The following is a 17,500-nucleotide window of genomic DNA, read 5'->3' on the forward strand; positions in this document are numbered from 1 at the left end:
GTAATGCTTTATTTTACAGTCTGTGAATTATGTTCATTACTGGGTGAATACACAGCTACTTGCGTATTGATCAGTTACAGTAACTAGCAGAACTAGTGTTCTGGGTTTTACTTTGTGCAGTTATCTGGCTAACTCGGTAATCCCGCTTTGTGGAACGGGTCCCCGGGTGATGCGACGTGTTAACGGTGTAATCAGAAGCTTTAATTAACAACTAACACTGAAAACCTACACCTCCCCAAGGGCAGGAATAAATACCACGGCATTGCGTTCGCTAATTACTAGGCCTGCGATCCGCGATTAAGCATACATCATTCACCCCAATTAACTGTGAATCCTTTTATTTCTTCTCTAAGATTCAATATTATTATACGCTTCTGTTTAATCGTTGTATTATGCATGAGACAATGTGAATACGACTAGTTTGGACACTGCGGTGCGTTTCTTTGTCAGCATGGACAGCTAGGAAAGGTGTTTGAATAAAACTTCTTAAAAGCATTTCAACTTATTTTTTTTTACATACAATGCATTTATACAGCTGATAGTTTTTTTCAGGCAATTCACCACAATTCAGTACTTTTGCGCTAAGCTGCAACGGTAATCTTAGTTACCTTAGACTCAAACCCGCAACCTCCCATTATGAGCTCAAGTCCCCATTCATTATCCTACACAGTCATACACAGTACCCTGGGGTTCAGAACCTAGTGTTTAGTGTAGGGGTGGCCCATTCCAGGCATGGAGGGCCGGCGTGTGAGCAGGTTTTTGTTTCCACCCGTTAGCCTGGCTAAATGAGCTAGCCGACTGAGTACACCAGCGCCGGTTCACTTGTAGACTAGGGGTCAATAGAACCAAGGAGCGGCCGCAGGGTGATAAAAGCCAGCCGCTGTTGTGGGACGGGGTGTGTGTGTGTGTGTGTGTGGGTCTGTGTGTGTCTGTGTGTGTGTGTGTGTGTGTGGGTCTGTGTGTGTGTATGTGTGTGTGGGTCTGTGTGTGTGTGTGTGTGTGTGGGTCTGTGTGTGTGTGTGTGTGTGTGTGTGTGTGTGGGTCTGTGTGTGTGTCTGTGTGTGTGTGTGGGTCTGTGTGTGTGTGTGTGGGTCTGTGTGTGTGAGTGTGTGGGTCTGTGCCTGTGTGTGTGTGTGTGTGTGTGTGTGTGTGTGTGGGTCTGTGTGTGTGTGTGTGTATGTGTGTGTGCCTGTGTGTGTGTGTGTGTGTGTGTGTGTGTATGTGTGTGTGTGTGTGTCTGTGTGTGTATGTGTTTCTGTGTGTGTGTGTGTGTGTGTGTGTGTGTGTCTGTGAGTGAGAGACACCTGCAGAAGAGGTGCTGGCAGATCCGATCTTCCTCTTGCATCCTCTCCTCCTCCATTCCCCCTCTCCCTCTCTCTCTCTCCCGCCTCTCCTTCATCACGACTCCCCCGCGTCACATGACCGCCCCGCGTCACATGATCACACCAGACAGGGCGGGATTGCGGCTGGACTATGAGGCGGCGGCCCTCCCGATAGAGCCGTCGCCCCCGGCAACGCGGGCGCCGGATCATGCAGTCGCCGGGAAGGAGCGTCTGTGCCCCACCGGGCCCTCTCTGCGACGCAGACGACCCGATTAAAATCGCCCTCAGACAGCCACTCGAGAGGCCGGAAAAGCCCACCACTGCCATTACCACGGGCTTACATGAGCTCCACTAAAACAGGTTTCGCAGTTTTTTTTTTTTCCTACTCCAACGACGGGTTTTGAATGATTTATTCGAATGTGAACGTACAGTCAAACCGACACAAGCCCTTCCCCCAACCGCCAGCGAGTTCCCCCTCAGGTGGATTGTGCTGACAAGGCGCAAAAAAAGCAAACCGGTCGGTATTTTTCGTTACGGAGTTGTCTGCGATACAGGTTAAAGACACCTCAAAATAAGAGCGCGTTTCGACTCTCCGCTCGAGTCATGCGCTGCAACGGCTGCTCGCTGCACATGAGCATCAATTTAGCAAATTAAAAGCGTTTTTTATTTATTTACTCCTTTCCTCGCTCGCACGGGCGCAGAGATCCGAGGGGGTGAAGCGAACCGCACACTCGCTGTGTTTCCATAAACACGGAGCCGGGAGGGGATCTGTTTCCAAAACAACCCGGGAGGAAAAGGAGGGGAGAAACTCTTCACGGAGACCGGGAGAGGGGATGGAGGGGGATTTCAGGTTTTAAAAATCTGTGTGACATCGCACACAAAAAACTACACTGCAAACAAAAAACGTCCGTCTTAACAAGCATTTTTAGTCTCGTAATAAGACTTAAGATCTTAATTTCTTGTTAAGAGAAAAAGAATATCAGTTTGTTTTAAGTCACTGTTTGCTTGACAAGTGAAATGTTCTCCTCCCATTTGGCAAATCTTGAAATGAGTCAAGGCTTACAGCAGTTGCCAGTCAGGTCTTATTTAGCAAAAAAGTAAAATAAATAAGATTTTGTAGTCTCAGTAAAGTACCAAATTACTCGCTGAGATTGATTATTTTCTGTTATTTTTTGTAGCGCAAACTCCCGCCAGATAGTCGTGCAAGTAACCAATATCTCTGAACGCCCATAAGGCAGCTTCAATCAAAATATGGGGGTTGGAATGCCGGTTTTGACAGCTGAGGAGTTTGGGATGAAGGGACGGGGTGTCACTGCACCCCCAAGGGGGAACTCTGCTAAAATCTGCTAAAGCTCCTCCGCTGGCCCCCCCCCCCCCAACATGGTGCTTGACACATCGCAGCACCTGACAAGCACAGATACCACGTCGGCCCCTCTCGGGGGTGAACCTCCCAGCTCAGGAAGCCCGAACACCCAACGCGCAACAATCCTCCTTTTGTCCACAAACCTTCTGGCTAATCCACGGATACGTTCCCGGCAGCTCCGCAGAAATCTTCCGAGAAACATTCCCGCTATCAGCGGCAGGCCTCAAGCTTATCAGAAGCTCTTCCACACCCTGTTTTTTTTTTTTGGCGAGCGGCAAAATGAATAAACTTCCCTCTGAAAACAGGGCGTATATTTAGCTACCGCTGATACACCAGTGACGACAATGCACTTAATTTGTACAGCACTTTTTCAATAGAGCAAAAGACACTTATCACATAATGAAAGGGTAAAGGGTAAACACACAGGGAAAGTGCATTAGTCCAAATACAGAAGCATAATGAGGAGGATTATGGGTAATAATGGAAGTGACAGAAGGCCGTCGAGCAGGGCCTAACCCGCAGGGCTCACCTTTGAGGTGAAGCCGCTTGCCGTAGGGAATAAACTTCCACCAAAACATTGTTTATGTCAGACTCACTTTGACTGCAAGCTCCATAAACTAACCACAGATTCTACAGACTTATTTGCATATAAACAGATATTTATGTGCCTGAGAACAAGCCGCCTCGTGTCTGCAGCCTTGTTACTATGAGAGGAGGCCTGGCGAAAGTCATTCTGTAACTTTCTCACGGCGGACAGACAAAACTTAAAAATATAACCCAGCCAGACTGCATCATAACTGCCTCCACAAGCCCTATCCAGGCTCTCGACATGGGTTTACTTCAGCAAGCCGAACGTTTCCTGGATCATAAACAAAACCCTGATTGTAAAGGTAACGGGAGTCGAGCCTCACCTCTGTTGTAGAAGTACTTGTGGTAGTAGTAGGCGCCCAGGTCGATGTGCTCGATGATGTAGCGCTTGACCTTCTCGCGGTGGATGGGCTGGTTCTCCCGCGGGACCTCCAGCACGGACACGCCCGCGTTGGTGCAGTGCGAGCTCAGCGAGGACTCGAAGGAGCAGTTCTCCCCCGCGCTGTAGGGGGCGGCGTTGGCCCGGGAGAGCGAGATCCGCCTCTCGCCCTCTCCGCCGATCTCGTTGCGGAAGTACTGGCAGCTGAGCACCAGCCCGTTGCTCTTGCCGTCGCCCTCGTCCGTGTCCGGGTTCTCCTTGGAGTTCAGGTCCTCACGGCTGCCCAGGGGGGACTCGCAGGTGGGCAGGCCCACCCCCATCCCGCCCCCGGGACCTCCGCCTCCTCCACCTCCTCCTCCTCCTCCTCCTCCACCTCCTCCGGCGGAGATCTGGTACTGCGAGGCGGCCGACGCCCCGGTGGTGGTGTTCTTCCTGCGGCCCAGGTTGGCGCGGTTGGCCACCGCCTCGCCGATGTTGAAGAGCACGCTCTGCACGTCGTAGTGCGCGAAGCACTTCTGGAAGCTGGCCGGCCGCCGGTCGTCCGCGGCCAGCGGCTCGACGCCCAGCGAGGAGAGGCGGAGCAGCCCGTCGCTCTCGCTCTTGATGGTCCGCAGCTTCCGGAAGAGCGACGTCTCCGAGCCCTCGGACGACCTGAAGCGCCGCATGAACGACTTCTCGCCGGCCCCGCCTGCGCCCACCACCCCGCACACCCCGCCGACTCCCACCCCCCGGCCGTAGAAGAGGGACGCGTCGGCGTAGTCCAGCCCGCCGATGTGGACGAATTCGCCGCGGGCGATCTGGGCGGCCGTGTGCAGGCTGGGGGAGAAGGCGGTGTCGTACCGCAGAAGTTCGGGGAACCCCATGGGAGGGGCGGCCCGGTGGTCCAGCGGGTCCACCCGGTACCCCTTCAGCAGGGTGAAGAACCCCACGTCCCCCGCCCCCAGGCCCTGCCGGTCGATGGACGAGGTGCTGCCGTACTCTCGATGCAGCGACGCCCCCGTGTTGGGGTTGACAGCGTTCTGGTCCAGGAGGTCCTCAGTGTCGATGTCGCTGATGGTCACGTCGCTGTTGCTACGCTGCCGAATTGGGTGCAGCCCCCCCTTCAGGGGCGAGGCGTGGTCCAGGATGTCCCCCAACAAGTATTTGGCATCGGTTAACTCTGGATCCGGCACTACCCTGCCACCTTGCTCATTAATGCTGACTTCCACGCTCTCGTCCGACTGGCCGTTACGGTATCCAATCATCAGGCTCTCGTAGTTCGGGGGCGGACGTCCCTCCCAGACGTCCTTTCGTGGGGGCCACTCGGACACCCTGGCCCGGACACCCATTTTGGGCATAGCCGGCGTCCCCTGCACATTGGAGGTAGGGGGTCCCATGTTCCCGTTTAAGGCTCTTAGCTTCTTGTTGAACAGGTCATCTGACTGCATCATTTCCCAGGATGCATCTACCCTCCCGCTGCTCCGACGGGCTCAGCTGTGTGCTCGCCTTCTTCGTCTGCGGTGGACTGGAGGTAGAGGGGCGCTCGCTCATACCCTGTGCGCAAGCCCCTTGCACGGTGGGATTTCAGGACTCCTCGCCATCTCACCACCACAAGTAAACTACTGGCCCTCTCCAGGGGACCTCTCGAAGGGTTTCCCTGCTTTTAGCATCCAAGGAAGGCCCCCGCGTCAAAGTGCCCCAACTTATCACAAGTCCATAATCCACAGGAAAAGGCAGATGCAGTGATTTCTCTGCAGGATTCACCCTCCTCAAGGGCAGGTAAGCTCCTTGGGAATGCCTCGAGGGTGCCTGTCACGTGTCCCAGTCCCGACGGTAGAGCGGGTCAACCAATCGGGATGCCTCTGGACAGCGGCCAACCAATCAGGATGCTTCAGATATCTGCACAAAAACACGAAAGAGAAAGAAGAAAAAAAAACCATTACAAACCTTGCTTAGATTTTGGGAAGCGCATTTCTCAAAACTCCCCAAATAAAATGTCTTTCAGATCACAGAGAGAGAGAGGAGAACATTAACAGAAAAGGGCTTCCCGACTACCCGCGCGTAATCTTTAATTCACTGAAGATGCTGAAAGCATTTGGCTGCTGCGTGATGTGATCAATAATCCTCGATGAATTCGCAAGAGGCCATGCCGGCTGATTAAAAGGCTCGTAGTTCTGTCTGAGGGAATTCCAACATTTCAAAGCAGTCTTTCTCACAAGCCTCTGGCTAGTGGACACAGGCCAACTCAAACACCGAGGCAGACGGACTCAAGGAAAACCCAAAGATCCTAACCGTGTAGCGCACAGCCTTTCAACCGCTTCCCGGGGTCCATATTCATTTATAAAAATAAGCGTTTCACACATTTATTCATCTAAAAAAAGGGGGAATAATATGCATATTTCATGTGTGTAAATACAATACATGACAGCGGGTCCTAACCCCATTCCTGGAGATCTACCATCCTGTATGTTTTCAGTCCAACCCTAACAAAGCACTATTCAACAGCTAGATATCTCACTGAGCTGTTAATGAGTAGAATCAAGTATAAATAGAATGAACCAAAATTGGTTTGGAGTGAAAACATACATAAATCTCCAGGAACAGGGTTGGGAACCACTGATATATGCCTTTTTAGAACATGCACACACTAGTGGGACATATGCTGACCCTGACCAGACACAGCGCTGAGCAGGGAACGTCAAATCAGGAACCTCGAGGGCAGAGAACTGCTGGTTTTCCACCCACAAATTTACCTGGGGGGTCTGGTGTGAAGACAGTCCGGCCGATCAGCAGCACTAAATGTTCAGTTCAACTTAATTAAGCAGAAAAGGGAACCAGGACTGGGTTTGTATCCGAGGGCCAGATTTGATGACCCCTGTCCTACTGCATGCCTGTCTGACCGCCTGCTCCAACAATGAGCCCACAGAGCAGAAAGAAAAGCTCTTTCTGGGTGATAAATAACGTGTGGCTGGGACTCAACGTGCAACGCCAACTGGTGGCAAGACGCTTAACAAAGACCGATTGCAGGAAGTGCGAGGCAGGCTCGTGAATCACCTGCAGATATCACTTCGGTCCAGCTCCCTGGTTTTGGAAACAGGAAGCAGAGTGCTGGGATATGGGGGGGGCGGCAGGGGTTGGGGTAGAGCCAGCAATAATATTTCCCAAAAGAGGAAACCCTTAGAGAGACAAAGAGAGGTCTATTTTAATAGCGTGGGTGAAGGCTAGAGGTATAAATAAGAATACTGCTGTAGACATTTGCCGTTAAAGTGGAATTTTTTTGTCCCTATAGCTGTCGGAGACGAGCCTTCTTTGTTCCACGTACAATCAATCACTGGGAAAAAACTGAATGCTTGCCCCCCCCCCCCCCCCCAAAAAAAAACTGAATGATGGGAAAATTAACAGATTACGGCCAGAGGAGTGGGGGAGTGAGAGACACAGGCCGACCCCACCTCGAAAAGGAGCCGCCCCCCCACCCCAGAAACCCCCCACCACCCTGGAGAAGGTGTGGGGACTTGCTGTGTCTTACTGGAACCTCCCTGAACGCAAAGCTCACTACTTTGCTGGACACATGCCTGCTAGGCCTACCAATCTCAAACATATAACCACAGCCAAACCCATTTCCCTCCTCTAATACCGCCATGTTGGATTGTATTTACCCCTCAACTTCTCCCTGAGGGGGAATAAAGTTAAACATGTCCTATTTCAGGAGGTTATAAAAAGAGAGTCCAAAGAATAAATGCCAGAACAGTTAAAAAAAAACAAAAAAAAACAAAATAAAAATACGCCATCGGCTTTGGTATTAGGAGCGTCCGCAAACCATTCTTTTGGCAGCGCGTTAGCCTACATCCCGGTCTATTTTCAGGACTTTTGGGTTTCCGCAGGGGAGTGGGCGCTGTTAGACTTGGCGTGGGAACAGAGCGGACGGAAACCCAGAAATTAGCGCCACGGCAACCGGAGCGGAACCTGCCGCCACCTTCGGAGAACATCGGAGAACGCTTACAAATCACTCCGAAGCCTCCCTCACCACAATGACAGGTCTCTGTTAAACCCAAGTTCCATGACACAATCGCGTCGCTTTTTATTAGACCTGTATTTCGCCAAGAAAGAGGACTGTGGTAGGGGAACTCTCATGGGTCTCTTAGGAGAGGGCTAAAAGCAAAGCTCGAATACAACCCGACTGCCGGGACAGCGCACAGTGACACGCTTGTTTTCATTACATTGCATTACAAAGGATTTAGCAGATGCTCTTATCCAGAGCGACGTACAACGAAGTGCCGATCGAACACAGGAACAAGCGGACCCTAGAGGACAGTACGGTTCCGAGTCCTAGCGTGACCATACAGATACAATTAGAACCCTTGCAGAATACATCGACTTAAACTAGCATACCACGGTTGGCAGCTAGAATACCGCGAGTACAACACTACAATATAACAATATCTATATATAACTTTATGTAAGTGCCATTATAGTCTATGGCATATATAAGGTTAATCATGGTGGTGAGGTAGGGAGGGAAAGGTGTAGCCCGAAGAGATGAGTCTTCAGTCTGTGGTCACACACTCCGCTGTTCTGAGAACCACAGGGAGGTCATTCCACCACCATGGGACCAGAACAGGCAGCAGTCGTGACCGAAAAGCACCTAAGCATCAAAAAGGAATGGAGGACAAGAGGGCCTATGGGGGAGTCGAATCCCACGCCGCGCTTCTCAGAACAGAGGAGAACACGCCCCGGTTTTGGTCCAGGAAGCGCGGTTATTGACCCAAATATCTTTTCCTGGTTCTTCGTAGGGAAACAAGAGTCGCATTAACGTCCGACATGCAACGTGATCCAACCCCGCATGAGTTACCACCCCCAGCCGCCCACGCTACCATAAACCACCAGGAGCCACGGCCTCTGAATAATGCATTCCAGTGATGCGAGCCTCAGCAAGAAACTGACCGATCTAACGCTGACTGCGGCCTGCAGGCTAGCACTTCATATCAGCGGACACGCTCACTTTAAGGTCCGATTTTCCCATGACAGACTAAAGCTAAACAATTCCTCCCCTCGAAACCTCCGGGGAATCTGTACTTGGATTCTCTAACCTGGCGGGATGAAGACCCATGAATTGTGCATCACGCACAGATCCCGTTTCAGGAAATGACCCAATCAATTTGGGGGAGGTGGGGGGGGGGTCACTGTCTGCACGTTTTTGTGGTTTCCTTTCAATCAGCAGTGCAATGGAAAACAGGCACGTGGACCTTCTAGACAATCATGACTTAAATTAAGCATGCGAGTACGGGAACATGCCAAAAACCAGTTTGCACATCAGCTCGACAGAACTGGAGGTGACCGGGAGAATTCAGACATCCTAGAGCCTGTAGGTTCTCACTCCAACCCTAACAAAGCACACCTCATTCAAGAGCAAGAGCCAGGACTGTCCAACACTATGGACGTACAGGACAGTGGATCTCCAGGAACCGGGTTGGGCAGCCCTGCTCTAGCTGTTGAATGAGGTGTGCTTTGTTGGGGTTGGAGTGAAAACCTACAGGATGGTCGATCTCCAGGAACAGGGTTGGGCAGCCCTGCTCTAGCTGTTGAATGAGGTGTGCTTTGTTGGGGTTGGAGTGAAAACCTACAGGATGATAGATCTCCAGGAACCGGGTTGGGCAGCCCTGCTCTAGCTGTTGAATGAGGTGTGCTTTGTCGGGGTTGGAGTGAAAACCTACAGGATGGTCGATCTCCAGGAACAGGGTTGGGCAGCCCTGCTCTAGCTGTTGAATGAGGTGTGCTTTGTTGGGGTTGGAGTGAAAACCTACAGGATGATAGATCTCCAGGAACCGGGTTGGGCAGCCCTGCTCTAGCTGTTGAATGAGGTGTGCTCTGTTAGGGTTGGAGTGAAAACACACAGGACGGTAGATTTCCAGGAACAGGGTTGGGCAGCCCCGTACACTACATCATCTTGAAACCCAGAGCAATTCCTGAATACAATGAGATAATCAGATCGCGTTTCAAAAATCAATAGGACACAGGTCAGACGATCCGGTTGATATCTGCGTCTCTGAAACCCCGAAAGGCAACGAGGATGGCCACTTCTCCTGGAGCGAAACTAAACAAACGACACAATAGCATCTGAGCTCGTTAAAACTGCTCGGTCACGCATGAGAGACGGTAAAGCAGCCTTAGCACTGATCCTCATCGTGGATAAACCGTGACCTTCAAGTGTAGCCTGGGGGACGTCTGAGCATTAAAACGAGAGGACCCAGCCTTGTAGCCCCAGCCGTATCGGTGACAACGAATTAAAAATGCAAATCACTTCAATTTCAGTACATTCAGTCCTTCATACTGCTGTAAGCCCTTGCCAGAAGCGTCTCACAAGTTCCTATGTAGCAGATGCGGTGGGGAAAAAAAACAAACATTGATGATGATTATGATTGGCCGGCTAGGGCATGACCGCTCAACGCCGATTGGATGGATGTTTGCCAAGGCAACGGGATAACGGCCGTATAGCTTCATAAACCGACCGAGGCGAGACGAGATCTCGGGCTTCATCCCGTCGTTCGAAGGACAGATTATCTGAAATTACAAAAGGATTCTTTCACATCTGCCATGACTAAGCAAGAACATCACCACAATATACACAGTGTACACAATACACAACGCGTACTAAAGCTCTGTAGTTTCATGTCGGTTCTGCTTTGTATCAAACCGCTTTAGGGTTTACGGGGCCTGCTAAGCCAGCCGGTACATGCTGCATTTCGGAACTGACATGCCAAATCCAGTCCCCCTGCCAGTCTACAGTGCTGGGTGCTGGACGTTACGGACATGACATAAAAAATACAGTCCTCTACCAGTCTACAGTGGTGGATGTTATGGAACTGATATGCCAAATCCAGTCCTTCAACCAGTCTACAGTGGTGGATGCTGGACGTTACGGAACTGACATGCCACATCCAGTCCCCCTGCCAGTCTACAGTGGTGGATGTTATGGAGCTGATATGCCAAATCCAGTCCTTCTACCAGTCTACAGTGGTGGGTGCTGGACGTTACAGAACACAGATGTCACAGATCCAGTCCCCTGACGTATGGCACTCTTGGGATTTTACAGCAGTTACGCCTGAGTGCCGTAAGGCACTCATGGGACCGAAACAGTTAAGATATGTACCATTTCTCAGAGCTTAAAAACCGCCTCTCCCACGGTGACGAAAACCGGCCTGGACTCTCGACGCCACGGGGGGGAACCCGTCCGAACGCTGCGCCGTTTGATTCGAGGTGGCAACCCGCGCTCTTGCCCCGTCAGACGAGCGAAGCGCTAACGCAGCCCGAGAAGACGCCGGATCGCCTCTCTCCGTCTCGCGACACGTCTGGAGCACACGGGGGGGGGGGGGGGGCGGCGGGTCGCCAGGTCCCTCGTTATTCTCACAAACTCCGCGCGTTTAAAACCCCAGAAAGAGCAGACCTGACGTGCCCTGGAGAGGTCATACTTAACCTCGCTTGCTCTCGTCTCGCGGGGGGAAATGAAATAAACGGCAGAATCGCGGGCGCGCTGCGTTACGCGGGCCGTTTCCGCGGCGCTGGACGGAGAGGAACGTCGCCGTCAAAGTCGGTAATGAGTCATCGCAGGCCGCTAAACGCCGGGTTTGGGTTACCGCGAGCGACGGCCCAACATCTACACACGGAGACGACGCGCGGAAACATTACCGCCGCGTGTAAACATTACCGCCGCGTGTAAACACAGCGATTCTCCCCCCCCGCGCGACGGGAGGGGCTGCAGACAGAGATTCCTCCAATTCATGTTCCAGACCTCAGCCTCACGTGGAAAGAATTACTTTTCCTACTCTTGTGTTCTTAGGACTTAGGACATCTTGTCTGTCTTAGGACTTTTCTCTCAAGGAGAAAAAAAAAATTGTGCTTGTTTTAAATTAATGTTTTCTCAAAATGTTTTGTTATTCCACTGGCAATACTTTCGTACTTTCCTCTAGGGTCTTCATCGCACTTGTCCCTGTGTTCGATCTGCACTTCATTGTACGTGGCCCTGGATAAGGGCGTCTGCTAAATGCCTGCAATGTAAATGCAATGCAATCTTGAAATGAGTCAAATTTATAGCATCGGCAAAGTTAATAAATAAGATTTTAAGTCTCAACGTGAGACTATTCTTTGGTTTTTGCAGTGCAGTGCAATATCGCACGCATTCGGCAGTAATCAGAGCTCTACACCTGTGAAAGCCCTCCACCTCACCTGGGCTTGTCTTTGTTCCTGGAATTAGCGCTAAACACACTGATGGGGGCAAAAACAAGGGATTCCCGGAGCTGGGAAAAGCCTTCGGAAGCCGAGGAAGACACAGATTCTTGATGGAAAGCGAGTCTCCCTCTGAGTGCGTTTAATCCCCTCTGAGCCGGAGAGACCTGCTCTGGATCCTGAACAAACAAACACACCACCGAACCCACAGCTACTTTGAAGATTCTGCCAGGCACGGGGTGACCGGTGGAGATAGAGAGAGAGAGAGAGAGAGAAAGGGAGGGATAGAAAGAGGGGGAGAGAGAGGTGGGAGAGAGGGAGGGAGAGAGAGAGAGTGAGACAGAGGGAGAGGAATAGAGAGAGAGAGGGATAGAGAAAGAAGAAATTAGAGAGAGAGGGAGAGAAAAGAGTGAAAGTGAGTTGAATAAAGAGTGATTGAGAGAGAGGGTGTGAGAAAGAAAGGGGGAGTGAGTGAGAGAGAGATCACTGTGCACGTGACAGAAGAGACACACACACACTGATAACAGGAGAAACTCCCACTTGTGCAGTCGATGCTTTTAATATGAAGTCACCACACAGAGCCCTGCCAGAGTTACTCACACTCTCTCTCTCTCTCTCTCTTTCAAAGACCAATCTCCTATCCCCTTTCCCATGAATATAAAATGAAAGGCGAGGATTTTAATGTAAAACGAGCGTAGCTCTGTCTGAAGTCGCTCTCTCCTGTCCAGTACAGGAACCAAGCCGGGATGAGACTGAGCATGTGCAGGCTGAACTGACGACAGCAAGACAGCAGTCAGCCAATCAAAATCATCAACACACCAATCAACCAATCAGATAAATTCATCTACATGCAGTATTCCCTTTACAGACAGGCTGTCACAAAGCAATTTGCAATGAATAATTTGAAATTGAGAGTTCAAGATTCTCCCTTTGAGGAAACACTTGAAGAATTAATCCACAGCTATCTTTCTCAATTCCACTGCTTTACCCCCCCGAGCAAGTGACGTACCAAGTGAACTGACACTAGATCCTTAAGTCGGTTATTGACATAAGCGCTTATGACGGCTTATGCAGTGCTTATGGATGTGCTATGTAGAGCATATGAAGGAGTTCTATCGCTCTTGTGTCAGAGCCTTCAGATAAAGTGTCACCCAATGCACTTCACAGTTTACCCTGGCCGGAACCAGAGCCAGAGACAACAGGGGCATGGAAAACCTCCCTGGAAGACGAGCAGGAAGAAACCTCCAGAGGAACCAGGGGGGGGCCCATCCTCCGCTGGCCCGCTCTGGGGGTGGGTTCATAAGGACAAGATCCTTTTAAGTCAGTCTAAATGTGTTCAGGACTGGATGTGCAGTCAGTCTAAATTTGTTCGGGACTGGTTGTTCAGTCAGTCTAAATTTGTTTCGGCACTGGTCGTGTGACAGCATCTGGGGTTCCCAGGTCCAGCGTTGAGGCGATACAAAATTAGATAAACACTGTAAAACCAGGGGGCCATATTAATTGTAATCGTGCTCGTTTGCTGTGAATAGAGGTGGCTGGGGGCTCCAGACTGTATGTTTTAGTTTGGCTAATGAAAGCAGCGCTGGCTTATACAAACTGACAACGCCTCCTGCAGCTAGCCTGCATGCAGGCCAGAAAAACCAGTGAGCCAGTCAGAACCAGTTAGAACCAGTCAGAACCAGTCAGAACCAGTCGGAATCAGGTCACAATCAGTCAGGGCGAGAACCAGTCAGAGCCAAACAAGCCAGAACCGCCCAGAACCCAGAAACAGTCAAAACCAGACAGCACCAGTCGGAACCAAGCAAGCCAGAATGAAACAGAACCAAGCAAGCCAAAACCGGTCGGAGCCAGTCAAAACCAGATAGAACCAAGCAAGCCAGAATGAAACAGAACCAAGCAAGCCAAAACCAGTCAGAGCCAGTCAAAACCAGATAGAACCAAGCAAGCCAGGACTAATCAGAACCAAGCGAGACAGGGTAACAGAGATCGAGAGAAAGAGAGATGGAGCAAGTGAGGGAGATGGGCAGAGACGGAGAGGGAGAGAGAGAGAGAGAGAGAAACAGACAGAAAGTGAGCGAGACAGAGCGAGAGAGATTATGCATCATTATGTAAAGGTCTGCTCTTTGACCTTATTTCAGTTTATTGTTCAGTCACGCAATGAGGCAGCTAATCCACAACAAACACATCTAAAGTGTTCAGCCTCACTGTCCCTGCTAATCCCACCAAGCGAAAGGATGACAAATCAGTTTATTTTTATTTCCCATTTTTTTAAAGGGGATGTGTTCTGCGCCTATGGGAAAAATATGCGATTAAATCTTTTTCTGGATTAATGAGATGGATGGGATGTGGAGGTGGGGGGGTGGGTTGACTGCACTTCTGTGGTGGGGAGGGGGGGGGGGTTGTTTGCTTTAAGTCTCAAACCCTCTCAATAGTCCATCAATAATCCAGCAATATTCCAGCAATATTCAATTAAGTTCAATTCCACAATGGTCATGGGCTTTTTCACATGCACACAATAAAAACACGTTAAACAGGAAGCATAGTTCTGTGAAAGGCAGCCTCATACAGTCATGAAATTTTCATCTCAGGGATTTTATTCCCCCAAAAGTACATTTTCCTGACGGTCTCACTTTCAGGGTTATTAATCTTTCAGCGCACACGGTCTCCAGTGACGGACAGGGAGAATTGCGGCTTTGAAGCAGGAGACTTGGCTGCCAGTCGCTAGCCGTGAGAAACAGGTGGCGTGGAGTGTTGTGCGTTAGCGGTGTGGCATTAGCAGTGTGGCGTTAGCGTTGTATGTCAGCGGTGTTGCATTAGCGTTGTTGCGTTAGCGGTGTTGTGTTAGCGGTGTGTGTTAGCAGTGTTGCGCTAGCATTGTGTGTTAGCAGTGTGCCATTAGCATTGTGCCGTTAGCGTTGTTGCGTTAGCGGTGTTGTGTTAGCAGTGTGTGTTAGCAGTGTTGCACTAGCATTGTGTGTTAGCAGTGTGCCGTTAGCATTGTGGCATTAGCGTTGTGTGTTAGCAGTGTGCCGTTAGCATTGTGGCGTTAGCGTTGTGTGTTAGCAGTGTGCCGTTAGCGTTGTGTGTTAGCGGCGTGGCGTTAGCGGCGTGGCGTTAGCGGTGTGGCGTTTCTGGGGCTGGCAGCCGGCCCGCACAGACGGTGTGTTTCTGAATTTTGGCGGGAGCGGCGGCTCGGGGCAGGTCTGACGTGGCCCCCGGACGAGAAGAGAGAACGGGGAGAAGAAAAGGGGAGAAGGAAAGAAGAGAAAACGAGCGTTTGGCCAGGCTGCCAAACTGCCGAATCTTGTGATGTGGCCAGCGGTAATTCCCCTGACCAAAGCGAGGCAGAGAGCAGACACACAGACAGACACACAGACACACAGACACACAGACAGACACACAGACACACAGACACACAGACAAACCCTGCCCTACAGCCTGCTAGCACTGAACCGCGCGACAACCACTAAACCAGCCGCTAAACCAGCCGCTAAACCAGCCGCTAACGGGTTGTTTGCTGACCAGAAATGAGGACAGACACATCACCCATAGCAATGCCCGGCTCATCTGAGAACAGCACCAGCCAGACCAAAAGCTCACAGACGGCAGAAACCCAAAGGCTGTCAGTACTGCAGGAACTCAAAGGCTCACAGACCGCAGGAACCCAAAGGCTCACAGACTGCAGGAACCCAAAGGCTGTCAGTACCGCAGGAACCCAAAGGCTGTCAGTACTGCAGCAACCCAAAGGCTCACAGACCGCAGGAACCCAAAGGCTCACAGACTGCAGAAACCCAAAGGCTGTCAGTACTGCAGGAACCCAAAGGCTGTCAGTACTGCAGGAACCCAAAGGCTGTCAGTACTGCAGGAACCCAAAGGCTCACAGACCGCAGGAACCCAAAGGCTGTCAGTACTGCAGGAACCCAAAGGCTGTCAGTACTGCAGGAACCCAAAGGCTCACAGACCGCAGGAACCCAAAGGCTGTCAGTACTGCAGGAACCCAAAGGCTCACAGACCGCAGGAACCCAAAGGCTGTCAGTACTGCAGGAACCCAAAGGCTCACAGACCGCAGGAACCCAAAGGCTGTCAGTACTGCAGGAACCCAGAGGTGGTCAGTTCTGCACACAGGTATGAGCGTCAGGGGCCGGAGCATCCGCCAGCTCGTGCAATTACCCAGCAGCCCCTGCAAGCTGTCACACGGAGACAACGCATGTCACACTCGCAGAGCAGCCAGACCGGAGAAGATGTGTTCATGATAGTGACCCCCCCCTCCACCCCCCCACCCCCTGATAAAGGGTCGCCATGGCACCAGTCTGGAGATCTATCGCATCGCTTCAACGCCATGGTAACCCCGCTCTTGTTACCGCGACAGCGAAACTGCCCCTCATTGGCCGGGGAGGTTGCGATTATAAATCATAAATTATTTAAGAACATTAATAAAAAACCGAGAAAGACAGAGGTAGGGGGTGGAGCAGGCGGGTGTGAGGGGGGGGGAGGGGGGGTGAATAGGGCAGAAAAAAACTCATTAAATGCGTGCCCTTGATGTCAAACCATTTCCAGCGGTTCACAAAGGCATGAAATGAGAACCAGGAGATAGGGGCCACGGGACCCCACTTATGATTTTTGATTTTACACATTCGCTGTCTGGCGGTGAGAATTTCTGCAGCATTCAGCTGCCTATTAGGGCTGCCAGATTTCTCACACGTCTTAAGGCTGGAATTCTGCGGGCAGAGACGGACCACGGAGAGCAGTGGAAACGAGCGATTTCAACCAATTAGCCGAAACCGATCCTAACAGATAGCGCTCCAGTGTCGTTTCCGATAACCTTTAACCCCCTTCAAGGTGTGAGGTCACAGATAATGCGCTTAGAATGTTCTCAGAGCCGAACATTCCAATGCTGCCGTAATTGAAAGCGATGGAATTCTAGAACACTGACTTAGGATTCAGAAAAAAACGTCACAAGCATAAAGAAATGTTAATGGACAAAAAAAGTGCTGGTACGAGAATTCTTCTGCTTTAATGCGAATCCTGGAAACGAGCCAACCGCAGAATTGGAACAGATTCTGTGAGTTTAGTCATGCAAATCAAAAAGCCTTGTACAGACAAAAAATAATTTACTCTATTCATTCGCCGAAGTTTTTAGCCTATCATTGCAAAAAAAAAAAAAAAAAGAAGCAAATCACAAATACTCTCAGAATGAGCTCTGCAACATTTCTCCAATAAAAGTGACAGTGGAGTTACACTGTTGTTCTTCAAGGATCAGATTTCCTAAGTTGTACCCTGAAAGTACATTAATGTTCTCTTTGGGTACAAATGAATACGTGTTCCAAGCAAAAAAAAAAAAGGGTACAAATGAATTAAATATTGCAGGCTAGGGGTTCAATTTTAAGTTCCTTTATGGTACCGCCCCAGCGACAACCATTTTTAGGCATTTTTCGTAGCTTGAACAGAAATGGCCTACACACACAGCTCACACACACACCTCACACACACACAGCTCACACACACACAGCTCACACACACACCTCACACACACATAGCTCACACACACACCTCACACACACAGCTCACACACACACCTCACACACACAGCTCACACACACACCTCACACACACACCTCACACACACACCTCACACACACACAGCTCACA

The 17,500-nt window shown here is 50.7% G+C and overlaps 1 protein-coding gene across 1 annotated transcript in view; it reads right to left on the reverse strand.

Annotated features, from left to right (window-relative positions):
• The window catches only part of LOC133114262 (signal-induced proliferation-associated 1-like protein 2), a 157,147-nt gene that overhangs the window by 80,128 nt on the left and 59,519 nt on the right, over positions 1-17,500 (reverse strand). The window contains exon 2 of the mRNA XM_061223496.1: positions 3,597-5,530. Within this exon, the coding sequence (XP_061079480.1) occupies positions 3,597-5,082 (1,486 nt within the window). The 5' untranslated portion in view covers positions 5,083-5,530. The remainder of the gene's footprint in view (positions 1-3,596; positions 5,531-17,500) is intronic.

The sequence above is a fragment of the Conger conger genome, chromosome 2 (assembly GCF_963514075.1).
Source record: "Conger conger chromosome 2, fConCon1.1, whole genome shotgun sequence".
In the NCBI taxonomy this organism is placed as follows: Eukaryota; Metazoa; Chordata; class Actinopteri; order Anguilliformes; family Congridae; genus Conger; species Conger conger.